At 39.0% G+C, this 27,227-nt stretch overlaps 2 protein-coding genes across 14 annotated transcripts in view; one reads left to right on the forward strand and one right to left on the reverse strand.

The window, feature by feature from the left end:
• Mettl21a (methyltransferase 21A, HSPA lysine) overlaps positions 1 to 27,227 on the forward strand; it is a 70,393-nt gene that overhangs the window by 13,294 nt on the left and 29,872 nt on the right. Inside the window, exon 4 of one of the 2 annotated variants that reach the window (XM_042260228.2) lies at positions 13,396 to 16,272. The exons of the other annotated variant lie outside the window; for it this stretch is intronic. Within the exon in view, the coding sequence (XP_042116162.1) occupies positions 13,396 to 13,505 (110 nt within the window). The 3' untranslated portion in view covers positions 13,506 to 16,272. Of the gene's footprint in view, positions 1 to 13,395; positions 16,273 to 27,227 lie in introns of those variants that run through there. 2 annotated transcript variants of the gene reach the window in all.
• Positions 2,196 to 27,227, reverse strand: part of Creb1 (cAMP responsive element binding protein 1) — a 62,435-nt gene continuing 37,403 nt past the window's right edge. For 9 of the 12 annotated variants that reach the window (XM_076550243.1, XM_076550242.1, XM_076550244.1 and 6 more), the window contains 3 exons: positions 23,352 to 23,534; positions 21,314 to 21,464; positions 2,196 to 7,271 (listed from right to left, as the gene is read on the reverse strand). In XM_076550243.1, the coding sequence (XP_076406358.1) occupies positions 7,127 to 7,271; positions 21,314 to 21,464; positions 23,352 to 23,534 (479 nt within the window). In that variant the 3' untranslated portion in view covers positions 2,196 to 7,126. Of the gene's footprint in view, positions 7,272 to 21,313; positions 21,465 to 22,382; positions 22,447 to 23,351; positions 23,535 to 27,227 lie in introns of all 12 variants that reach the window. The other 3 variants (XR_013044119.1, XR_001577672.3, XM_042260224.2) reach the window with 3 other exon arrangements.

Here is a 27,227-nt window from a genome sequence, read left to right on the forward strand (position 1 = left end):
CTTGCTACTTGTATCAATTAAAAAGCAAAAATAATATTCACTCCCGGAAACGAGCCTGCCTTCTACTGATGTTAGTCCTCATCTGATGACGTATCTAACGGGCAAGGTGGCACGGATGAAGACAGGACTTCCCTGGGCTTGACAATCGAATGGGAAGTGGCAGCATTTATGACATGGAAAATGCCTGAAGGGGCAGGTTTGGAGAAATGAGAAGTTCTGTTTGGGACCTGTGCTTTGCAGTGAGTGTAACACACCAAGTCTAGAATTCATCGCAGAGGAAAGGGGTGCCAACTATACAAAGTTATTACAATTACATTCAAGGAATGTTTTTAGAAAAAGGACTGTCACTCCAGTTTCTAGAGGTGTGCCCTCAAATGAATGTCAGGGGACAGCCAACATGAAGACAGGTATTCTCATTATTCCAGAGGTCCACAGCTTACAAGTAGTGTGATCACTCTGGCTACACCTCGTCCTCACAAAATTGATAGCATCCTTTCAATTCCCCCCCCCCCCCTGGTGTTTTAAGAAAGGGTCTCACTATGTAGTTCTGACTGCCCTGGAACTCACTATGTAGATCAGGCCTGCCCCTGCCTTCCATGTGCTGGGATTAAAGGTGTGCACCACCATACCAGGTCCCATCCTTTCCCTCTGCAAGTCTGCAATTCAGTGAAGTGTGGTTGTTCTGTAGAAGGGAGAAACATAAATCCAAGTGAATCAAGCTTCAAGACTGCATTCGATGACCAGGAAACATTACACAGCTTAGGACTAACCTGTTTACTTTTTACAAGTTTCAGAACTTACCTCAGAATATTACCGATACCTTTTATTCTTGGTTCTTTGACAACGGTAACCACACCCACCCAGAACCACTCGTTCATACCCTTCCCACCTTCCCCACAGGACCTTACTGGAGATAACCCGACCAAGCCTTTGGTTCTGCCTCCTGTGGTCCTGAGTCTGGGATTACAAGAGCATGCTATTGTACCCACCTTCTGTTGCAATTTGCACAATTACTAATTCAGAATAAAGGCGATCTGAGAGGTTATGTTATCAGTCAGTACACTAACTGTAAGCTGCTGTACATGCCTCCATTAGTTACTCAACAGCAGCACTTACAAATCTTTAGGTCACTGCTCAGCACCACTAAAAAAAAGTGCTAAAAATAAGTTCAGCAAAATTGACTCTAGACGTGTTGTGTGAATTACAATTTTCTGTTGCTAAGCATTTCATTACAAGCTTGTGATATAGTCAATACAAACTTTGCTCATTTGACCAAATTAATATACTCAAATCCAAGAAAATGGGTAAAAATGTACTAGCTGGAAAAAAAAAAGGTTCCCCGCCCAAAAAAGAGACATGACAGCGTTTTAAAAGCATGTTTATGTGTCTGCACATAAATGTCTGTGTAAAAAGGGTATTATGACAGTTGATACCACAAAGATCACAGTAAGAAAAGCACGGTATGACAATATTTCACAAATTCACAAGGATCACTTTAATATACAAAGCAACTGCTACCATTCTGAACACAAAGCAGCCAGTATGTACATAGTGTTAATAAAATGCACGGTAGTTTAGTACCTTTATTCTTTACACATAAAGCACAAAAAGATTTAGGTAAAAAAATTTAAACAGGGATGTTTCTTGATTGTAGGGAATTTTATTAGAAATGTATTTCCCTCCTCATAGTTATTAGTACTCAACTCCAATGGAAACATCAGAGTTAGAAGCTGATACCCTGTTTTGTGCTGACAGTTCTAGGGGAGGTATTCTCTACTCCAGTACTCAAGGAAAAACCAAAAGCCAAAGAGCATCCTAGGACTTCCCTGGTTAGTTATCTTTTCAGAAGTTTCAAGTGACATGTCCGGGTTGGAAACGATCCCTTCTGCTGGGGGCATTGTAACCACTGTGCACAGATCAGCTGAAGACAGCTTCACACAGAAAACTGCTAACTAACACACTTTGCCATCCTAATAAATCTACATGCACAGAGAAATGTTGACAAACTTCCCACTTTTAATATAAATAATTTTATTACATACACATTGAAGTGGCACCTGGGTAAAAATACGTCTATAAAGCATTTACCAATTCAATTTTAAAAAACATAAGAAAATAAAACCTCCCAAATATAATAAATCATTTCATGTGGCCAACATAGATCATGATCTGCAGAGACATTTCTTCCCTACCGATTTTTTTAAAATCTCAGATTTACTCCCATCTCTGAGATGCCCCTCAGCAGAAGCTTAGAAATGCTGGACTTCTATGGGCAAGCGTGACTCATGCCTGGGAAGTAGGAGTTCCTACTGTTCGAACCTTCTCACGTACTCCTTCCTATAGATTACTCACCTTCCTCTTACTTGCTGGTAGTAACTGACACTTACCCACCTGGGACCTGCCCCCACAACTACCAGAATGAGGACTGGCCAGCATTTGCTCCGCCTGTTCTTATACCACCAACTTGCTTCCCAAACTTGTCTCTCCTACTTATTTTTTTAATTTTTCTTTTTTTAAAAAATAAATTTCAAGCTAAAACACCTGAAATATAACTCCTCCATTCAAATGTTTCTGGTCCTTGTTAACGTTTGTTTGTCTGCCCCTGAGGACACATACATTCACTCATCAGCAAACATACCATGAGCAGACGAGTCAGCCGGAACTTCAGCACCCTGTTAATTTGTTTGAAATTCTTCCACACTGACTCAACTTCATGCTATGTTCAACCCCTCAAGGACTATATGCCTCTCTCGGTCATTGATTCTAGAAAGTCAAGGAAACCAGTTCCTAGTACATAACAGTGACTGTTAACTTAAAAGTCAACATTATTAACATTGAAAGTAATCAAGACACATAAGCCACCCACCAGAAACTCTAGTTGTGCTTTGTACAACTCTGTGAACAAGTTTATTCTGTAGTAATAATTCACCTGTACAGGCCTAACAAAGCATACTTCTCCCTCATCTGAAACCAGTCAAGTTTAGGCAGCATTTCTTTGAAGTTAACAAAGCCGAAATTAAAATGGAAATACTTTAGTAACAATGATTATTACATGGTTTCCCGTGATGACAATAAGTTAACTGTTTAACAAAGTCTGTACTATCCTGGAAAAATTTTTGGCATAGTCTACATAGAATTAATAATGGGTTGAGGATGAAATTTAAAGTTACAGGTATTTATTTTTCCTTCAATATTTACTCATGATGAAAAAGTCTCAGCTCACTTTTTAATTAACTGGACTAGTCAACTCTAATTCCCAGATATTTAGCTTTTATAACATGCTTTAGACCAGCTATGACATTGTAATCACTGAAGAGCTTCCATTAAGGAGTCATGATTTGAAGAGAGGAGGAAGACAAAGCATCAGTGGAGAACTAACCCATGAGGGAATTTCCCAAGTTGCTGATACCCAAACTGGGTCATTAAAAAAAAGTGCAAGTTACACCGAACATTTACAAAGAACTAATGTAAATACAACCCCAAGTAAATATACAACCTTTGTATCGGGCCCCAGGGAATGATATGCCAATAGTTTTCAGTGTTACAGAGGCAGAACAAAGAAAGCCTCTGGAAGGGACCGAAACGAAGCAGCTATTGGCAGAGAAACAAACTCGTGCGTGCTACTAGCTGACTGGAGTCGGCAGAGAATGAAAGCTTCTTAACAGGAAAGAAGACTTTGGGTTGAAGTCACTCCAAGTAATTAAAAGCACCCAAGGTAGAGAACTCCATTTGTTTCTAGGCCCCAATCTTTGTAAGATCCCATGTCACCCTAAATGGTGGCAAACAGCAGGGAGGAGTCCTGAGAGACAGACAAACTCCAGCCAGATGACTTGTGACGGGACAGCCTGTCTGACTGGCTTTGTGCTTTAGACACATGCTTGCTGACCTGCCTTCAAAACACATTTCCTGATGAAAATCCCTGTTCAAATGAAACACCAGAAGTCTGCCCAATGTGATTCTCAAAAGAAAAAAAAAAATCTCCTAAAAGCTATTTTCAAAACGTTCTTGCCAATTCTATAGCTGCCAGAAACAAAGCCGGAAGAAACAAAAGCAAAAGAGCTTTGGGGGTTAGGAGTTTTCAAGTGACTGGTAACATACCAGAAGCCAAGCCAAAGAAAACTAATGAAAAACTGGAAGAAAAATAAAGGATAAAAACCAGTTATGAGTGCTGGAGTAATATAGTCACTGAACCCCCAGAAGAGATGCAGGAGAACACACAGAGTGTGGAATTTCATCTGACCTCACTATGCTGTAATACTCAGCATTCCTGACATAACAGCTCTCTCAGAGCGTTTAGATGATATACTGTATGTATGTATATATGTACACATATATTACAAAATGCCACTTCCCCACCCATTCTATAACATCTAAACAAGCACAGCACCTATGACAATATGACGGTTGCTAATATGGTATTTGCTTTTGATAAAGAACTTAAATTGTGTCTCATCAATTTTTTTAATATGAACATTGGATCTAGCCCTTTCTAAATCACTTTTCAGTTAAACACTATCAAAGCTTGAAAACTCAGAAGAGTAATATATCAAAAATAAACCCCTTCCCATTTCATTTTTATTAGAGTTAATCTGTCCTATAGATAAAAGTGCCACCTGGCCCTATATATGCAAAGTGAGCAATACCAAACTTGCTAGTTTCTAGGCAAATCAGTAGCATATGTACAGATTCCTATGACAACATTTTCATTCCCTTTTGGCCAATATCAAGAAAAACATCACTGGTAATATGGCCACATACAATCTTGGATATAAGAGTTTTTAAAAAATTATGTCATTTTCTTAATAAAGATTCTCCAAGTAGCTCAAAAACAAAGCATTTTTTTTTCTAATTCTTATATTAAAAAAACAGCTTGCATTAAAGATGCTTGATTTCTTTCGGTATAAACTGAAAATTTCAAGTCAGATTTAGCAACACCATGTATTTCTCACCTTATTAAATAACCAGCTTCAAACCAGTGCAGCCATGCTCCAGGCACAACGGCCCAGGCCTCTGGGAATTTAAATCCATCCATCTAGTTAGTAGGTGTGCCTGAGACTGCCTGGGCGTGTAAAGGCTAAGAAGACCATCCATTTCCTTAGTTCTGTAGAAAGCCTCAACTTTTGCAGACACCTAGAGATTACAACTTCTACACACTGGCAATTTTTTCACTTGTGACATTTTAAAATGCTCAATCTGACATTTTGACTTAATGTGAAGTAATTCCAGCTCGTCAACAGATTTGTGATTTTGTTTCATTTCTGTTTAACCAGGTTTAGCAAATGATATATCTACATGCTGGTACACAGACAGTTCTTATGCTATCTCTTTCCAGTAAGCTCAGCAGGACAAACATCAAACTTTATAGTTGTTTGAAAGCCTTCTTGAGAATCTGGTGAACTGTCCAAACTTAAGGATTACATCACTCAAGTCTTAGAATGATGCTCCTTCACAAACTGTTCATCCTTGAAAAAAGACAATGGTTTGTTACAAACAAGATAAAACATTTACAGATAGTAACCTAAAGTCTTATTTTAAAAAAGAGGCCAAGTATCTAGTGCTCATATGTATATACTGCCATTAAAACCAGCATTCTTAATATCCCATGAGCAAATATAAAACAGCCTTCTGAGTTCAAATTCTTTCTCAAACAGAAGTTATCTAACATGCCAACCTCCACCTTCCTCATATTTGTCTTTTAAAGAGTAACTTTTAGATTTTATCAGACTTACTGAATAAAATGAGTTATTACTAAGTTTTTTATCAGAACATCACACATAAATGCAGACTATTGAGTCAGGATTTAAGTAGGGAGCTTCTTTAGAAACAACAGAATAGCTACTGGATAGCTAAAGCAGTACCACCTTTTATGGGAGGAAAAGAGTGTTTTGCCAAATTCTGTAGCACAGCAGACACTCCAATGCCTGAAGAAAACTGCTTTTCTTGTGTGCATTTAATACTACACTTTAGAATCACAACTTTGTAATTCTTTCATTTAAAAAACCCCAAGAGATCTTCTGATCAACTCTTCGAATACAGAAAAGGTTAGACATTTAGTCCTTCTCCAGAGCAATCACCCTGCTTGGACATCTTGCAAGCTTTCCCACTGGTGGTACAACGTAAATACAACAGGGAATTACAAATAGCTTTTTAGGCAAATGAGTGACAATATAAGGATTCTGAAAGCAAGGACAAAAGCTTTTATTTATTAAAACCTTGTTATAGATAACTCAAGGAGCTGGCTTCCTGGCCAGTGTCTGTTCATTAAGATTTAGTACTAACCCAAATAAGCTTTGCACTTGGATTTTAACTGAACTCACAATTCAAATACCATCTTGTTTTCACTTGGTTACTTCTTTTAATGTGCTCCAGCTGCCGAACACACAGAACTGAGTTCAGAAGTAACAACTGCCCTATAGGACAGCTGTGCCTAATACAGAAGTCTGCTCAGAACCAAGGATAACTTAGTACTGAAGAAAAGGATCCACCTCCGTGGACAGTTTACTCCTCAACATCGAACTAAAATCTGTTTTTAGAGGGTATGTCTTTCAACAGCTCTACATAATTCACAATGAAACTGTAAAAACATTGATTTGGCAATCAACCCTTCCTCACTGCACCTTACCTACTTTCCTCATGTGCCCCACACATTACTTCAGCTCAAAAGGTTGGGTCATTCTGTCCCTAAGGCAATCATGGAGCTCAGCACAAACCTTGAAATCATTAAAAGGAAACAAAACAAAACAAAACAAAACAAACAAAACAAACAAACAAACATAACCAAACCTAAAACAAAACCAAAAAAAGCCAAGATTTCATTTTCCTCATTTCCCCCAACAATTTACAAATAAACACATTATTACTTCTTGAGGAGGGTGGGTGATGGAGAGCAGAAGTCTCTTCATGATTCCTGGTGCTGCACATGTCTTGAGGGAGAAGTGGAAGCAGGTGCTGGAACATTCACAGTTTAATGCAAAAGCAGAAATGAACGAGATTCTGTAGTTGCTTTCAGGCAGTTTTGCGCATAGAAAAAAAGAAATGTTTAGAAAATAAATGTTTATTTTGTCTTTCTGTTTGTGGCCAATCCAGTCCATTTTCCACCGTAACAGGTGAAAATTTAAATCCCAAATTAATCTGATTTGTGGCAGTAAAGGTCCTTAAGTGCTTTTAGCTCCTCAATCAATGTCTTGTTTTGGTTTTCAAGCACTGCCACTCTGTTCTCTAAACATTTCACATATTCTTTCTTCTTTCTACGACATTCTCTTGCTGCTTCCCTAAAAATGAAAACACAAAAAATTTTGTGTTCATGAATTCCATTCCACTAGTTTTAGAATATAATTTTTTCCAGAGAAACAGCTGAAATGAACAAGTGGTCAGTGTTGTACATACAATAAATACTGAATAAATGAAGTTGAGGTTGCCTGGTGAGATCTCACGTACGCAATGGCCCTTATTTCCACCCTGAGTTTAACCCCTGGATCCCACGTGGAAGAAGGTGAGAACCTACTTCCTTTTCTTTCCACAAGTGCTTGCATACTCACACACACACATACACACACACACACACACACACACACAACGTTAAAAACATCTTCTTTCAACTACTTAAATAATGTTTCAGGGCACAGAGGCAACAGCTGGTAGGCAGAGTGCCAGACACAGTAGTACGAGGACTGGACTCCTATCCCGGGCACCCTGGGAAAAGCCAACAGTGGGGAGCGACAGAAGACAGAAAGAAGGACCCCTGGAGGGAACTGGCCATAAAGCCTAGCTCAATCACTGAGCTCCAGATTTAAGACTGTCTCGAAAAGGAAGGCTGGTGGGACAAGTGTGCTACCTGCACATCTCCCCGCACCTTTGCTCCCAGCTCCACTGATCACACAGCTCTCCCCTTCCAGCCGCCCTCCCCCACTCATTACTATGTCCCAGATCCCAACTCCAGCAGGCACTCCGTGGGAATCCACAGGCCACTCTGACCAGGGAAACAGGCAGGCTAACTGCAGATCTTTACCCATCTCTCCTCTCCTCCAAATCTAATCTAATCCCCCAGTCTCATCCACAGTTCTGCAGCAGATCACTTGCTGAGGCCTAGACCATCCCTATTCCTAAGTATCAGACCCCAATACCTACACATACACATTTTACCCTGAACCCCCAGTGGCCACACCTATCAGAATCCCAGAAGAATTTCTTACTAGGCAACATAGAGCAACCACACTCTCCTAAGAACCAGAGGGCAACAGAAACCAAGGAATAAAACCCTCCCAAAGCAAGACCAGATACCAGCACCTAAAATGACATTCTTCTCCAAGCAGACGCCGAGATGGCGGCATAGAAACAGCAACAGCCAGGACAACGTCTCCAGGAGAACCAGGAACCCTACCTAGCACCCTGAGCACTGCAACAGAGCCGAAGCACAAGAAAGAGACGTAGAAATAGCCTTTATCAATAGAACAGAGGTCCTTAAAGACGTCTCTGACAACACAGTGCAAGGAAAGATTCAACAGCTCAAAACTGAGAGTGGAAATAGACTTAACAAAGCAAATCCACACTGAGAGAAAGCTAGAAAATGAAAACTTTAGGAACTTGGACAAGACATAGACTAATAGAATGAATGGATGAGAACAGAGGATCCTTCCTGCTGCATTCAAGAAACACACCTTGACATCAACTCAGGGTAATGGACCGAAAAAGGAACCCCTAGAAGGAAGCTGGTGTAACCATTTTAGTACCTGACAAAATAGACTTCAAACCAAATTTAATCAGAAGAGATAGGGAAGGACATTACATAAGAGGGCATTGCAATCCTCAACATCTATATACCAAACATAAGGGCATCCAAGCTCATAAAACATTCACTACTACAACAGCTTAAGTCATATACTGAATCTCACATCTGGATAGTGGGAGACTGCAATCATCCACTTCACCAATAGACAGGGCATCCAGACAAAAACTACAAGAGAACTGCTGGCGCTAATGGACATCATAAACCAAATGGACTTAACAGGGATCTACAGAACATTTCACCCAAACACAAAAGAATCTTCTTTTCAGCAGAGAACATGTAATGTTCTCCAAAACTGATCACATACTTGGACACAAAACAATTCTCAACAATAAAAGAAAACTGAAATAGCACCCTGCATTCTATCTGACCACCATAGATTAAAGCTAGGAATCAACCGCAATAGAAATAACGGAAAGCTTACAAACTCATGAAAACTGAACAACTCACTGCTGAATGAAAAATAGATGGAGAGAAATTAAGAACGAAATCAAAGACTTTTTAGACTTGAATGAAAATGAATACACAACATACCCAAACATATGGACATAAAGACAGTGGTTCAAAGAGGCAAGTTCATAGCACTAAGTGCCTATATTAAAGAAAGAAAGAAAGAAAGAAAGAAAGAAAGAAAGAAAGAAAGAAAGAAAGAAAGAAAGAAAGAAAGAAAGAGAGAAAGAAACTTTGCAGAAATCTACAAGTAACTTGACAGCACACATGAAAGCTCTAGAATAAAAGAAGAAAGGGCGGGGGCTGGAGAGATGGCTCAGAGGTTAAGAGCACTGCTTGTTCTTCCAAAGGTCCTGAGTTCAATTCCCAGCAACCACATGGTGGCTCACAACCATCTGTAATGAGATCTGGTGCCCTCTTCTGGCCTGCAGGGATATGTGCAGACAGAACACTGTATACATAACAAATAAATAAATCTTTAAAAAAAAAAAAAAAAAAAAAAAGAAGAAAGGGCAAGAAATAATCAAACTCGGGGCTGAGACCAATAAAATAGAAATAAACAAAATAAAGAATCAGTGAAACAAGGATTTGGTTCTTTGAGAAATATCAGTAAGATTGACAAACCCTTATCCAAATTAATTAAAGGGCAGAGAGAGAATATCCAAATTAACAAAATTAAAAATGAAAAGTGGTAGATAACAGCAGACGTCGAGGAAACCCGGAGACTCATAAAAACATACTTTATTTTTTGTTTTCTTTTCTCTTTTTTTTTTTAAACAGGGTTTTTCTGGGTAGCCCTGGCTGTCCTGGAACTTGTGCTGTAGACCAGGCTGACCTTGAACTCAGAGATCTATCTGCCTCTGCCTCTGCCTCCAGAGTGCTGGGTTTAAAGGTATTCATCACCATCACCCAACTAAAGGTTTTTATTTTATTTTATTTTTGGTTTAGGACCAACTTGAAAAATGGTTATTCTACAAAATTGGAAAAACCTAAAAGAAATGGCTAATTTTCTTGATAGATACTACTTACTAAGGTTAAATCAAGATCAAATAAGCAATTTCAATAGACCTATAAACCTTAGTGAAATAGAAGCAGTCATTAACTGCCTCCCAACCAAAATAAAAAGCCAAAGACCAGATGATGGTTTTAGCATAGAATTCTATCAGACTTTCCAAGAAGAGTTAATGCCAACATTCCTCAAATTTTTCCGTAAAACAGAAAAAGATACACTGCCCAATTTGTTTTGCAAGGCCATAGTTACTCTGATACCCAAACCACATACAGACCCAACAAAGAGAAAGAATTACAGACCTATTTCCCATAATGAACATAGATGCAAAAATTCTCAATAAAATACTTGCAAACTGAATCCAAGAACAAATCAAAAAGATCATCCACAATGATCAAGTAGGCTTCATCCCATTGATGCAGGGATGGTTCAACATATATAAATCAATAAATATAATCCATCATATAAACAAATGGAAAGACAAAAACCACATGGTCATCTCATAAGATACAGGAAAGGCCTTTGACAAAATCCAATGACCCTTCACGATCAAAGTCTTAGAGAGAATAGGGATACAAGGGACATACATCTATATAAAAAAGGCAGTTTATAGTAAGCCCATAGCCAAAATTAATTTAAATGGAGAGAAACTCAAAGCAATCCCATTGAAATCAGGAACAAGACAAGGTAGACCACTCTTTCCACATCTATTCAATATAATACCTGAAATCTTAGCTAGAGCAATAAGACAATTGAAGATCAAGGGCATACAAATAGAAAAGGAAAAAGTCAAAGTATCTTTACTCACAGATGATATGATAGTATACATAAATGACTCAAACAGTTCCACTAGGAAACTCCTACAGCCGAAAAACACTTTCAGCAAAGTTGTTGGATATAAAATTAACTCATAAAAATCAGTAGCTCTCCTATACAAACGACAAATGGACTGAGAAAGAAATCAGGGAAACAACACCTTTCATAACAGCCTCAAATAATATAAAGTATCTTGGGTAACTACCCAAGCTAGTGAAAGACTTGTGTGATAAAAACTTTAAGACATTGAAGAAGATATCAGAAGATGGGAACATCTCCCATGCTCATGGGTCAGTAGGATGAACATAGTAAAAATGGCCATCCTACCAAAAGCAATCTACAGATTCACTGCAATCTCCATCAAAATTCCAACACAATTCTACACAGATCTTCACACACACACACACACACACACACACACACACACACACACACACACCAAACAAACAGGATAGCTAAAACCACCCTAAATTAAAAAAAACCAAAGAACTGTGGGTGGTATCACTATCCCTGGCTCATCTTGTATACTAAGCTATGGTAATAACAACAGCATGGTAGTGGTACAAGAGCAGACACACTGGTCAATGAAATTTAATTAAAACCCAGACATAAACCCACACATCTATGGACACCTGATTTTTTATAAGGAAGCCAGAAAAATACACTGGAATAAGGTCAGTATCTTGAACAAATGGTACTGGTCAAGCTGAATGGCTGCGTGGAGAAGAGTCCAAATAGATCCGTGCTTATCACCCTGCACAAACTTCAACTCCAAATGGATTGAGGATCTCAATATAAAACCAGATCCACTGAATCTGATACAAAAGAAAGTGGGGAATAGCCTTGAAATCATTGGCATAGGACTTTCTGAACAGTACACCATTAGTATAGGCATTAAGATCAACAATTAATAAAGGAGCCCTCATAAAACTGAAAAGCTTGTGCATGGCAAAGGACACCATCATTCAGATGAAGTGGCAGCCTACAGAATGGGAAAAGATTTTTACCAACTATACGTCAGATAATGGGATAATACCCAAAATATATAGAAGAACCAAAAGAAAAGAAAAGAAAAAAAAAGATGTCAAGAAAACCAATAACACAATTAAAAAATGGAGCCGGGTGGTGGCAGTGCATGCCTTTAATCCCAGCACTTGGGAGGCAGAGGCAGGCGGATCTCTGAAGGCTAGCCTGGTCTTTACAGTGAATTCTGGGGCAGACAGGGATACACTGGCAAACTCTCTTGAAAAACAAAAAACAAACAAAAAAGGGAAGGGGGTACAGATACAGATCTAAATAGAGAATTTTCAAAAGCGGAAACTCAAACTCAAATGGCTGAGAAACATACAAACATTCAACATCCTTAGTCATCAGAGAAATGCAAATCCAAACTACTTTGAGATTTCATCTTACATCTGTCAGAATGGCTAAGATCAATAAAACAAATGACAGCTCATGCTGGTGAGGATATGGAGTAAGGGGAGTACTCATCCATTGCTGGCCGGAGTACAAACTTGTACAGCCACTTGGAACTCTGCGTGGTGGTTGCCCAGGAGGATAGGAATAGATCTACCACAAGATCCAGCTTATCATTCTTGTGCATATACCCAAAGGACACTTTATCCTACCACAGAGACCCTTGCTTAACCATGTTTACTGCACTCTATTCATAATAGCCAGAAACTGGAAACAACATAGATGTTTGTGAACCAGAAATACAAATATAGTATGTATTTGCTTACATGAAGATATTAGCTATTAAGTCAATGATAGCCAGGCAACAATCTGTAAAACCACAGAGGTCAGGTTAGGGAATGGGCAGTGGACAGATAGATCTCATTTGGAAAACAAACTAGAATATAATTTTTGGTGGATGGAGGTGTGTGTGGCTGGGATAGAAAGATCAAGTGGGAAGAGGGACAGGAGAGGACAAGGGAGAGACTATGGGGAAAGACAGCTAAAATCAAGAGCCATTTGAATAGTACAGAAATCTGATACAGTAGAAGGGTCCCAAAATACATATGTATATGAAGGCGATCTACATAAAATCATCAAATAATAAAGTAGACAGAGCCCCAACTGGATATCTCTTGTCACTAAATGGAGCTTCCAGGACTGGAACTGGGTTACACCTAACTGAGTTGTTGGCTAAAGTACTCCCATGGGACCCCCAAATAACTCAGTGTGTTGCCCTGCTCTCTATAAACTGATGGTATTGATCCACTACTGAAACCAACATCTACTCATTGACCAAACTGAAGTGAGCTGGTGCCTACATGGAATCTTCATGTGTATGTTCCAGCATGTTCTGTTTGTTTTTTATTTTTTTGTACAGGAAGGTACTCTGGAAGCTACCAAAGGAGAAACATTAACATCAACACAGTCACACTTTCAAACTACAAGTGTATTCTGAATGCAAGACATGCTAGGACCATGGTGGCATGAAGTCTGTGGGAGTAACCAAACAATATCTGAACTGACTTTAGGCTCACGCCACAAGATGGAACCCATACCTACACTGCTTTGGTTAACAAGAATCTGAGATCTTTACATATCTGTTTCTAAAACACTCTTCACAATATTCAAGATACACAAAAGCAATCCAAGTGTCCCTTGACGGATGAAGAAAATGTGGTACATACATAAATGAAATGTTACTTGGCCTTTACAATGAAGGAAATCTTGATAAATGCTATATGTGGACACTGCTATTTGAAATAAATTAGTCATGAAAGACAAAACTGTAGAATTCTACTTCTAAGAGGTAGCTGAAATAAAAATTCATAGGACTGAATAGGGCTGCCAAGGGATAGGGATGGGGGTAGTGGGGAGTTAAGTACAGAATTCTATGTAGTACACACATAGGTGGGGGAACAAGAAACTGTGGTGAGTGACATGCATGACAGCACATCTCTCCTCCTCCCCAGAGTCTAGCTCAGTAGACCAGGCTGGCCTCAAAAATCTCAGTCCTCTGACCCCAGTGCTGGGATTGCAGGAGCCCGCCACGCCCTGGTTGAGAAGGTTTAAAGAATGAAGGGAAGGCAACATTTCTGGCTTTAGGGAAGTGGCAATGAGCACTCATTGTAGCTGAGAGAAATGTGTGTGGTCCAGCTCTTAGAGAGAGAGAGAGAGAGAGAGAGAGAGAGAGAGAGAGAGAGAGAGAGAGAGAGAGAGAGATAGAGAGATAGATAGATATGCCTGAGGCTAAACCTTAATCAGAACAGACCCCTACAACTCCTGGAAAAATCACTCTAATTATAAATACCTTATGTAAGCCACAGTACAAAAATCCAAATCGAACAGCTAATGCTCTTTAGACTATTCCTTACCCTAAAAACAAACTAGTTCTCCACACACCTGAAGCCTGTGGTAGTGACAGTGACCCTAACAGAGCAGTCCAACTCCTCCCCTAGGCGCCACCAGTGCCCTCCTTCCAGAGAGACAATGTGCCTACTCCCGGCTTAAGTGACCCATCCAGTTATTTCAAGTCCTTTGCCCTTATGTCTGACTTTCTTTTCTTTTCTTTTTTTTTGAGACAGACTTTCTCTGTGTAGCCTGGCTGTCCTGGAACTCACTCTGTAGACCAGGCTGGCCTCGAACTCACAGAGATCCACCTGCCTCTGCCTCCCAAGTGCTGGGATTGAAGGCGTGTGCCACCAACGCCGGCTGACTTTCAAGTACTGAACAGATTTGAATAAGCAAGCAAATTCACAACCTATGACCCAGATGTCGGAAATATTTAATGGAAAATACAAGGTAACTAAAACTAATAGGCTAATGTCCCTGAAAAGGTGCATGGCATGCATATCAGAAGGTCATTTCAGCAGTGCGGTGGACACTAACAGCAACAGATCAAAAGCCACTGATCTCGTCATATGAATGGAAGTGACAGAGCTGAAGAAACAAACCATCAGTGTGGTTGAAGACAGGCCACTAGAAACTACTCCAAGAGAAAACCGAGGGGAAAATAACCAAGGACTGTGCCATGGTCTCAAACACTAACCTATGTGACACCAAACTGTTAGAAATGCGATGGAGAAAACTTCAGAATTAACGATAATATAACACAGGCATTTCTAGAACTCACAGGTAAAACTGAAGACAGAAAAAACTATCTTAAATTTGATCAAACATTTTCTCAGTGCTGGGAAGAATTCACTGCCAATGGATGCATATTTCTGAGAAATAGATTTAAAATTAGTTTTTGAGGAAAAAACAATATATCAGCCTAACCATGGGCTTAAAAAAAAAAAACGTAAAGTTGAATATATTAAAAATTTTCAATTTTTAAAAATATTCTAAAACAGATGTGTCCAACCCATGACACACAGGCTACATGTGTCCCAGGGTCCTTACCCTGGGTAGACTCCGTATGTTACAATACCATTCTGTTTGGCAAGATAGCCCATAGGTGTGTGAAACAGCGGCATGACTGTTACATAAGGGGCAAAACCTTCTTTCTGATTGGACTCAAGGCCTGCTCCACAGGAGGAAATTCATGCCTGTTAGGGTAAACATGTTCAAATGCCCATAGCCCAGGAGGATACAGTCGCTAAGCACGGACACATGTCCCTAGTATATGACAATCTAGTACAGCTGTTTGGCTGAATGGGCATAGATTGTTAAACTGACTTCCAACTATATGTTTATACCCATAGATTAGTGCTGTTCTTAACCTTTTTTTTGCAGTGGGCAGCAGTCAATACAGAGGCTCCTAACTGAACAAAAGTGTTTTGACTGTTGAATGCTCTGCCCTAAATAAAACCTCGATGCTACGTCTTACAAAGCTCAGGGAGTATCCCAGGCGGAGGCAGGAAGAGAGAGTGAGCTGGAGCATGCAGAGGAGTGCTGGGCAGTGCTAGCTTCTTGGATATAATGTAACCACCGCACTCCTGAACTCCCAACAGCTGTAGACACTTGCCTAAGATCTTCCTTAAAGTTGAGCCAATGTGTTTCTTAGTTTTGATAAATGTGCTCTGGTTATATAATAGTTCAAATGACAGAAAGTTGAAGGAAGAGTATTTGGAACTAATTTTTTTTTTTAGACAGGATTTCCCAGTGTAGCATTGGCTGTCCTAGAACTCAGACATCCTCCTGCCTCTGCCTCCTAGTGCTGAGATGAAAGACCTGTGTTACCATGCTTGGCTTAGAACTCATTTTTTTCTCATTCTATTGTAAATCTAAAAGTATTTCAAATAAAAGGTTAAAATTTACACACCAAAATGTGTATGTTTATATGTACACACACACACACACACACACACACACACACACACGACAAGGCAGGACTTTAATATTGTAGATGGAACAGTCAAGAGGCAGTTAAACTTTTCTTTGTGCTTAAATTTATAAGAAGCATGTTTTACTTTTTTTTTTCACTTGTAGTGAATTGCAAAAATGATAATTTTTTTGGTAACTTGATTTTCTTCCACAAAGAATATTCTAAGATATATTTTTATTTTTAATGGCAAGCTATATACAATTGGAAGGAGGCACCTTGCTTAGAATTTTTCATAATTTTTACCATATTCATTTTCTGTAAATATGTATCCGTATCTTCAATTCTAACCTGACATTGTTAAAATGCCTAGTTTAATGTTTACTTTGCTATTTTTTCTTTTGCTCTTCACAGAACAAAGGTTTTTAAATTTACTAAGGACAAATCTATTTAACTGTTTATTACCTCCATCTTTGAAAAAAATCTATTGAAATCCCTGTATACTATAGGTTATGTAATAGTAAACTGTATTACTCTCAGAATCATCCCCTCTGTGGGAAGAAACACCATCTACACCCTACGGACTCTGGCCTGTCCTTTCCAGTGCCATATAGTGGAACACAAATGGACCCGGAGCCATGATTTAAAAAGCAGTGGTAGGCTGGGGAGACCTGCCAGGGATAAAGGCACATGTGGAGCAAGCCTACAGTGCACTCCATCTGCATGTCAAAGCTGGATTTGTAGCCCAGCACTCCCAGTGCAGTGCAAGGGGAGAAGTGAGAGACTGTGCCTCCTTAGCCCTACCCACTGGGGCATCCCCTCAAATGCAGAAATAAAAGCAGCACCGCCCTTTCCTTGTTACCACAGAAAGGCTATGTCCTAGAGGTGCTTCTTCCTCAGGGGGGGATCCAGGAAGCAGCTGGCAATGAAGATGAGCTATGAAGACAAGCCATGGCAACCAACTTGGAGCTGTCAAGTTGGAAGTGAGAGGAAGAGGTCATGTTGTTCTAAAACATTGAGATTTTGCAACTGTTGCTGTAGTAACACAGAATGCTTGCAAACTACTTTCACTCTGGAATAAATGACAATTTGGACACTGTAGAATTTTGGGGCTCCCCAACTTTTTCTTGTTCAGTTCAGTATAAGGCAGGCTGTGCTCGATGGACACAAGGGTCACTACTCTGGTGATGCTGCTCTAACTTGTCTACTGAAGCGCCCACAATAAAGAGGACACCAACACAGGGACTCTGGGGGCAGCCTAAAGCAATCACTACAGTATCAATTTCTTCTGAACCTCGTGTTTCACCTGAAAATCGGAGTTTATTTCTCTGACTCTTTAAGCAAAATGGATATCCAGGAAAGCATTCTACATTTATTTCCTGGTGCTGTGTATCTCCTGACAGTACTTTTTACTCTGCTTAGAGGCACAGCAGGGAAGTAACATGTTCATTGTTCATTTATCACCAGACACAAGTTCAAATCTGCCTTATAGGTTCCTTAAAATACAGGACCTTTGAATGCATGTTTAGCTTTTCTCTGATATTTACCTTCCTTTTCCTCTGCAAAGTGGGAATAAGATTTTATCTTGCTATGAAGAGATTTGTGTGTGTGTGTTTGTGTGTGTGTGTGTGTGTGTGTGTGTGTGTGTGTAGGTTGAGTGCCTAATACACACTATAATTTAACATAAACCAAAGAAGAGTAGGGTAATAAGCATTCAAAAATTGGATACTCCACAGAGGTAAAATTAAACGAGAAGAACATACTAGACTTATGAGGTATATGGCGGAGCCCGTACTTTTCTAGACACATGTAAGTGATTTGATAGTCACAGAAGCCAGATTCTCGTAACGCTTAAAAAGTAACCTGGGAAAAGAAAGGGAACCACTTCAGAGTGTGGAAAATGTTCCTTTGGCGGATAGTAGAACTAAATCTATGCAAAGGCATTTTATTACCATCCATGTTTTTAATACCAGGCAGCTTTGTAGACTTCATGTAAGCAACTATCTTAAGAACTGTGGCCCTACAGGGCGGTGGTGGCACACGTCTTTAATCCCAGCACTCGGGAGGCAGGAGCAGGCAGATCTCTGTGAGTTCGAAGCCAGCGTGGGCTACAGAGTGAGATCCAGGAAAGGACAGGCTCCAAAGCTACAGAGAGAAATCCTGTCTTGAAAAAACCAAAAACCAAAACCCACACTGTGGCCCTCTTCCTAACGTGGTGTGTGCTGGAGGTGGCGACTGTAACACAGGATGTTATGGTTTCACCTGGAATGCTGCTCAAAAGGCTGACTACTGGTACAGCCAAGTCTGAGGAGTTCCTCAATTATGAGGCTCCTGACCTCATTCAAGGATTAATCCATGGACAGGTTCATACCTGCATAGAGAAATTTAGGAGGTGGAACTTAGCTGAAGGGAAATGAGTCATTATGGTGTGCTCTTGGAGACTAGGTTGTAATTTCCAGTCACAACAACTTACATTCATTCATATCAGTGTATGGTATAAGCATGTGTAATGTTCATATGTGCACATGTGTGTACAGGTACACGTGCATGTATGCTTGTGGAAACCAGGTCAATGAGTGTCTTCTTCAATCACTTCCTACACCATCACTCACTCACTCACTCACTCACTCACTCACTCACTCACTCACTCACTCACTCACGATTGACTGACTGATTTAGTGTGTAGAAGAGGTGACTGGGGGCCCATGTACGCTGCAGCACACAGAAGGAGACCAGAGGACAGTGTGGGAGAGCCCATTCTCCCTTTCCCCCATGTGAGATCCACTGCTAGTCCCCAAACACTTCTTTCTGTCTCTGCCTCTGGTCTGCTATGAAGTGGGCCACTCTGTTCCACTGCAGGATCCTGGCTATGATGTTTTGCCTTACCAGGGCCCAAAACAATGGTGCCAAGTGAGCACAGACTGCTGAAACTGAGTCAAATAACCCTTTTCTTCTTTAAATTGATTTCTCACGTATTTTTGTCACAGTGACTTTCAGAACGCCAACACAGAGAAAATTCAAATCTGAAGAGAAAATGAATGGAGGAAAAGTGAAATATAACAGGTATTTATAAACGGGCAATGCTCTGAGTAGTAGGTAAGAAGCTGTCAATGCTAGCAGGCTTGCCTGGCACAGGCTTATAATCAGGAGTCTGAGACAGGAAGACTGAAAGTAGCCTGCTTAGGCTACAGAGTGACTCAGGTCAGTCTGCGTAACAGCAAGACCATTTTTAACAATTAGAAAAGGGCTGGGGGTGGGGTCCAGATCAGTGGCAGAGTGCTCGCCTTACATGACGATGGCCCCCAGGTCAATCCCCAGTATGCAAGGAAGGGAAGGGGAGGAAAGAAGCTGGAGCGCTGCCTCTTCCTGACAAATAAAGGTCACCAGGTGTCTCTCCAACTTTCCCCTAATGTCTCAGCACGGCTCTCCTCTTTCTCAGAGCTAGATATAATTGACTAAGACTGTGACAGTTAAGACTATTTTAGGAACAAAGAGGCTGACCCACCGAAACATGGAACTACTCAAAGAGAATCATGAGTTCTTTCAGAACCACAGCTGAAGAGTGAAGTTAGGTCTTGAAGTGAGATCTTCTAAGTTCAGTTTGTTTCATTTACTTTATCAGAGTATACAGACTCTTGGGGTAAATACAAGAATTTCACCAATTTCAAATACTTTCCATCTTTGTATACTCCTGGTTCACCCCACCCTCACCCACCTAACTACATTATTTTCACTTTTTTTTTTTTTGTTAGTAGAGACTATCTTCCTTGATGTTTTACTCCCAGCTTAATCTTTTTGTGACAGGGTTTCTTAAAAACCAGAACTTACAGAAACAGGCAGTTTAACTTAACCGGCTTGCCCTAGGAACCCCATCTCTGCCATCCAACTGGAATTACAGGCCCTACCAAGCATTTCCCATGGGTTCTGGGGGTCTGAACTCTAGTGCTCTTGCTTATGTGGCAAGCATTTTAACAAATGAGCTACTTCCCCAGAGCATTTGTTTTGGTTTGTTTTTTCTTAATCATATCCACATTAATAACTTCCTTTTGTTTTTAGATGGCAAAACCACTGAAAGCAAATAAGTTCCTAAGAAAGGCTTATGTATGTTTTATAGATTCTTCTATTGACACTTTAATTACTCACAACTAAAACTACGTGTACATTAAGGCTCTGTCAGGAATACCATATTTTTTAGAATGAATCTATTTTCAAAGAGTGTTTGAATGGTAAATTATCATTGTGAGTAAATAAAATGAGTGCTCCCTAAAGCCTGGCACGGTAGCACAGGCGTGTAAACCCAGCACTCACAGACTGAGGCAGGAGGATCAAGAGTTCCAGGCTACTCTAGCCCACATAGCAAGACTCTAATTCAGGAATACCAAACAAGGGGCTGGAGAGAGAGAGCTGAGCAGTTAAGAGCACTTACTATTCTTGCAAAGGACCTGGGTTCAGTTCAAATCACTCACATCAGGTGGATGACAACTACCTGTCACTCTAGTTCCAAGAGATCTAATGCCTTCTTTTGGCCTGTGTGGGCACCAGGTATTAATATGGTACTTCATACACACATACAGGCATTCACACATATGCATAAAATATACATAAATAAATCTTAAGTGAATAAAAAATGCAAAAGGAAGCATTCATTAAAAGAAAAAAGGCAACCATACATTTACTATAAAGAAACTTAATGCAAATAAACTATGACACTTTGATGAATGTTACTAATGAAAAAAAAGTTTAATTAACCTACCCAGTTGGTTGGGATAAAGTACAAATTCATTAAAGCTATGTATTAAATCTCTTGTGGAAATACTATTAAAAAAAACAACTTTATGATTGAAGTTCCATTAGCTACCTTATAAATGTAGTTTAATAAATAAAGAAGCTTCAGCAAGATCCATTAGTTCTACCAGAAAGAAAAAAAACCAATCAATGTACAGAGCCTACTGTGAGTAGATGTAAAGGCACCCATGGAGGAATGTACAGACATACTTGACCCACAGCAGCATTTAAGTATCTGGGGTATCTATACCTGTTCTTCATTAGACGAACCTCTCTCTTCCGTGCTGCTTCTTCGGCAGGCTGTGTAGGAAGTGCTGGGGAGGATGCCATAACAACTCCAGGGGCGATAGTGCTAGTGGGTGCTGTGCGAATCTGGTATGTTTGTACATCGCCCGAGGCAGCTGCAAAAAGAACGAACACGTGTAAGATACTGAAACACTACAATTTAATTCAAGTGTGTGTCAATCAATCTAAACATACTTGGATTATGAGGGAAACGGAACAGATGATTCTGACTAAAAAGCAGATGCCAATTTACTGTCCTATTAGTACAGGTAAGGATGTCTTAATGTCTCTGCTGGGTCTTACATTTATGTTTTATTGGAATGGAGATCTAGTCTGTGGTTAACATGCTTACCAACCTTAAGTCTAAAAGGAAAGTGAGGCCCAGCATAGATGATCTTCCTAGATATAGTCCTCAGTGTCTTCCTTTGATTTGGATAAATTCATATTAAAAAATTTCAAGCAGACTCTTGCCACGACATAAAAACGACCATGACTTTTCATAAATAACAAAATGAAAGAGAAAATAAGCATATGGTCAACTATTATAAATTTCTAATTCAAATAAAACTCAAAGCATGAAAAAGTGGGCTATTGGGTGCCAATCATGGTTAATGTAAACATTATTTTAATGTAAGTGATAATAAATAGAGTCAAGCTGGATTTTTTTTTTCTTTTCCTTTTTGGTTTTCTGGGACAGGGTCTCACTATGTTGTCCTGGCACTCACTCTGTAGACCAAGCTGGTCTAGAACTCAAGAGATTCACCTGCCTTTGCCTCCCAAGGGCTGGGATTAAGATGTCCACCACTTTGCCTGGCTTTGGGTTTTTCTAACCATACAATCTACCATATGTGAAAAGAAACATAATCACAGTTTGTCAATTATTTGCTTCTAAAAACAGCTTAATGACATACTGTCCTAATAAGTAACCTAACAATATGTGAGAGATTTTGAAGGTCTTGATAAAATCATCATATCAGTTAAAAATATCAATTGTATCGTTTGAGTGACAAAGATTTATATACTAAACATGTTACCATCTTCAAACTGACGTTGAGAATTCAAATTCACTGACATCCTGCTTTACAATTTTTTGAGTACCTGCATGTAAAGTGAAAAGGTGTTTTACTCCCATTAATAAGCAAAATATTTTTTCAAATATCATTGGTCTAATAACAGGATATATTGTATAAATATATTAGGGATTTCTACTTGGTGTTTTGGTACCATTCAAAAGTAATTATCCATGGTGAAAGGATGTAACTCTCATCAACACAGGCAACATTTGTTATTAACAAAAATATTTTTAGAAGCAAATGTTATTATTTCTCAGCCTATACATCTTTAATCTGGTATAAACTATGAACTGATCAAATAATTAATGGAGAATAGTTAACTCTCCAGACTCCTGAAATGAAGGGAAAAACTCACAAATTCTTTAGTCCACTGAGGACGTAAGAACAATTTCCAAAGAGCAGAAGATTTACATAATGATATATGTTCTTTGGAAAGTTTTTATCTGAAATCAAAATTCACAACTTTAGGGGAAAAAAACTAAGCTTCTTTTAAATAAAAAATAATAATTAAAAAAAAAAAACCCAACAGAGAACAGTCCACTAAAAACTCTTCAGTAGTGACTTAGCACACATGAGGTAGGGCCCACAGTAGTTGGGTGTTACTTGAGTCATATAGCCTAGCTGGGATTGCCTCAGTTTTCTTCTCATTTACACTATTTCTCCTAGCCCTGAATACTGAAGGTATTAAAGACAGGTATTTTCCCTCTAAAGCTCCAAGGTAGTTGTTTTTATGCCATGACATTTTCGTCCAAGTGAAAAAATAGAAAATTTCAAGAGAAATATTTATGTATTAAATGCATACATAGCTAATCTTTAATATCTAAATCTATACTGAAGAAACTACTTTAATAGTGCTTTGCAGTATACTTACTTTTCCTGAGTGTACACAATAAGTTTTTAAAAAATGGATCATACTGTGTACTCCATTACCTTGAACAACAACTTGGTTGCTGGGCACTAGGATCTGCTGTCCATCAGTGGTCTGTGCGTACTGTAGAATAGTGGTACCCGGCTGAGTGGCAGCTGCATTGGTCATGGTTAACGTCTGAAGGCCCTGTACCCCATCGGTGCCATTGTTAGCCAGCTGGATTGCTCCTCCCTGGGTAATGGCAACTAAAACCCAATGAATTTGATTGTTACAAGTTTAATTAATATCATGTAAGACTTTCAAAACACACTAAACTCATGCAATTAGCAAAGCATAATGTAGGAGAAATTATTATAGACAGTAATATCACTAAGAAAGACTTGTTATATTTAAGTAAATGTGTTCTCAGGAAAGTATATCCAGTTTTTATAAGAGAAATATACTCTATGAACTGTACTATAATAAATAATGTGTGATAATAATATAAAAATTAAGTGAAAAATTCAAATTCTTTTTTAACGTATTTAAACTCTTGAGGAAGTCTTCCTTCACAATGATACTTTACAGCACCATTAATTGCCTCATCTATTACTTAATATGTTACCTTAGTCATAAATACATTTCTTGTAGGTAGGAAATTAATTAATTAATATAGGAGGCACCCAATAAATGCTCATTAAAATATAATTAATAGAGCCATCTATCAGTGAAGTATATTTTCTAACTCTTAGAGCGATTTATAAATCTGTCAGTAGTACATTAAACATCCATGTGAATGGCATGAAACTTCTTAAGGGGCTAAGGCAGAGAATTCACTTGAGTTAGGAGTTTTGAGACCGGCCTGGGAAAAAATAGTAATATCTCATCTCAAATAAATAAACTAAATAAGTAATTTTAAAAAAAAAGAAAAATCAGAATGCAGTAATACACTGCTTGCCATGAATGTTTAAGGTCTTGGGCTCAGTCTCTAGCACATGCTACCAATCATCTTTTTTTTTTTGGTTTTGTTTTTTCAAGACAGGGTTTCTCTGTGTAGCTTTGGAGCCTGTCCTAGAACTCACTCTGTGGACCAGGCTGGCCTCGAACTCAGAGATCCACCTTCCTCTGCCTCCCAAGTGCTGGGATTAAAGAAGTGTGCCATCACCGCCCGGCTGCTACCAATCATCTTCAGCAAAAATTTCATCAATGAAAGAAATGAACTGGCCTGGACCTTCGTCATTATGAGTGTCTTATAAAGTTTATAATCATTAAGATCACCACTTGGATAAAGTATCTCACTACATTATAAGCTCCATCTCTAAGTCCTCATACAAGGTCTTCCATTGATTGCTGAATAAACACATTTGCCACTACCTGGCATATGGAAATTAATGAATACATACCTAATAGATATTTCATTCTTAACCTAAACCACCTTTATACAAAAGTACACAGGAAAAGCTAATTGACACCAAAACAACACAGAGAAACCCTCTCAAAAAAAAAAAAAAAAAGGCTAATTGAAAAGCTAATTGACACCAAAACAACACAGAGAAACCCTCTCAAAAAAAAAAAAAAAAAAAAAGGCTAATTGAAACCTAAGTTATTATCTTATTTGGAAGACATAATCCTTTAGATACCAGAGTTTGGGGAAAAAAAAAAAAAGATTGAATCTTTCTCAGACAAATCTTACTAAGGATCAAGTCCCGCCCCCCCCCCCCCCCAAAAAAAAGACTACTTGAACAACTCCATTGTGTGTATGTATGCGCATGCACGTGCAGGAAATCAAACCCAGAATCTCACACATGGCAGAAATGCACTCTATCAAATGAGTTATGTTGCCAGCTCTCCAAAAGCAAAGTAAAAAGAAAAAAACATGTGGTACCAATGTATCTGACTTAAGTATGTTACCATTTATCAGAGGGGAGTTAGTTTGGGATCACTAAGCTCTGGGGAACTATATCATCCTGAGTGATGTGCACCTAGAAAATTCACTGCGCAATCAAGAGATATGAGTTAATGGTGATTATTTCGTTACTTTAGCAAGGTGAAAAACTTGTGGAAATTAACACACTAGCATATTCAATCCTTCTATGTTAGCTAAGCCAAGGCTTTACTATCTTGGATGTGAAAAAGAAGTCTTAAGAATTATTCTACAACTAATTCTTTAAGATTCCTGAAAGTGGCTGGAGAGATGGCCCAGCAGTTAAGAGTACTGGCTGCTCTTTCAGAGGACCTAGGTTCTATTCCCAACACCCACGGGGAGGCTCTCGGCCATTTGCAAGCAGTTCTAAAGGACTGAACAGTCTCTTTTGGCCTCTGTAGGCATACACACATATAGTGCACAGGCAAACTATCCGTAAAGCTCTAAACCTTAGATTTTGGTAACCATGTTAATTAGGTTAAAAATACAGGGCTGTAGAGATGACTGAGAGGTTAAGAGCACTGACTATTCTTCCAAAAGACCCTAGTTCAAGCCAGCACCTACATGGTAGCTAACAACCATCTGTAACTACAATTCCAGAGGATCCAACGCCCTCTTCTGGCCTCCATAGGCACTGCATACATGTGGTGTTGACATACATGCAGACAAATCACTCATACATATAAAATAAAAAAAAAATTGAAAAATAAACAAGTTACAAAATATAGAGTTCGCTATATATGTGAGTATTCATTATGATGTTTCTTAAGGGCAAACACCAAGAACATAATGCTACATCAGTTTCATCAAAGGCACACGTGTGTGCAAAGATGATGGTGGATACAATGAATAAATCGTAAGAAAAACTCGAAGAACTAGTATATATAAACTATAAATATTCAGTTGTTGCAAGGGTTTGAAAACTAAAGTATCTAAGGGATAGCAGGTAATCCTATACTTTACTTCTTCCTTTCAGTTTCTGTATGGTTCTTCTGAAAATCATCCTTTCTAGTTCAAGTGAGAATCTGCAGTAGTGAATCTACTGCTTAAAGGAATGTGTTATATCCTTCACATGCTGGGGGAGAATGAAGTCTTGTACAATGTCAGAGAAGAACCATCTAGAATACTGAAAATTATCTGGATACAAAATTATCTTAAACTAAACACAGGGAGAGGGATACTCTTTTACAGCTGCCAATAAAAAATTTTAGAAAGAAAAAACTCATGGTATGCACATAAATTTATTCAGGCACACACACATAAATAAAAATAATAAATCTTGGGCTGGAGAGATGGCTCAGAGGTTAAGAGCACCGACTGTTCTTCCAGAGGTCCTGAGTTCAATTCCTAGCAACCACATGGTGGCTCACAACCATCTGTAATGGGATCTGGAGCCCTCTTCTGTATACATAATAAATAAATCTTTTTTAAAAATAAATAAATAAATAAATAAATAAATAAATTTTAGAAAAAAAAGCCCGGCCGGGCGGTGGTGGCGCACGCCTTTAATCCCAGCACTCGGGAGGCAGAGCCAGGCGGATCTCTGTGAGTTCGAGGCCAGCCTGGGCTACCAAGTGAGCTCCAGGAAAGGCACAAAGCTACACAGAGAAACCCTGTCTCGAAAAAACAAACAAACAAAAAAAACAAAAAAACAAAACAAAACAAAAAAAACCCCTTCCTTATAAATAACATCAAAAGTTTCAGTGTTGGAAAAGCTAAAGTTATTGCTTTAGGTATCGATTTTAATATAGCAGGAATGCAAATTGCAGGCAGGCAAACCAACATTATGCTGAAATTAACAAGCTAGTAGTTTGTGTGTGAATCATGTAAGAGATACACTGGAAGGCAAGTGGGGGGGGGAGAAAGTGACATTTACATAAATGCCTTTTATCAAAAGTACTTTCTAACAACTCAAGTAAAAGACGAAAAAACGGAAGAGGAGAGGTAAGACAGAATTAAATGCAAGACAGATATGAAATGGAAACTAATGGTTGTCAAAGTCTTTCCTTTCAGAACAACACAGCAGGGCTGGCGA

This window comes from Peromyscus maniculatus, chromosome 13 (assembly GCF_049852395.1).
Source record: "Peromyscus maniculatus bairdii isolate BWxNUB_F1_BW_parent chromosome 13, HU_Pman_BW_mat_3.1, whole genome shotgun sequence".
Lineage (NCBI taxonomy): Eukaryota > Metazoa > Chordata > Mammalia > Rodentia > Cricetidae > Peromyscus > Peromyscus maniculatus.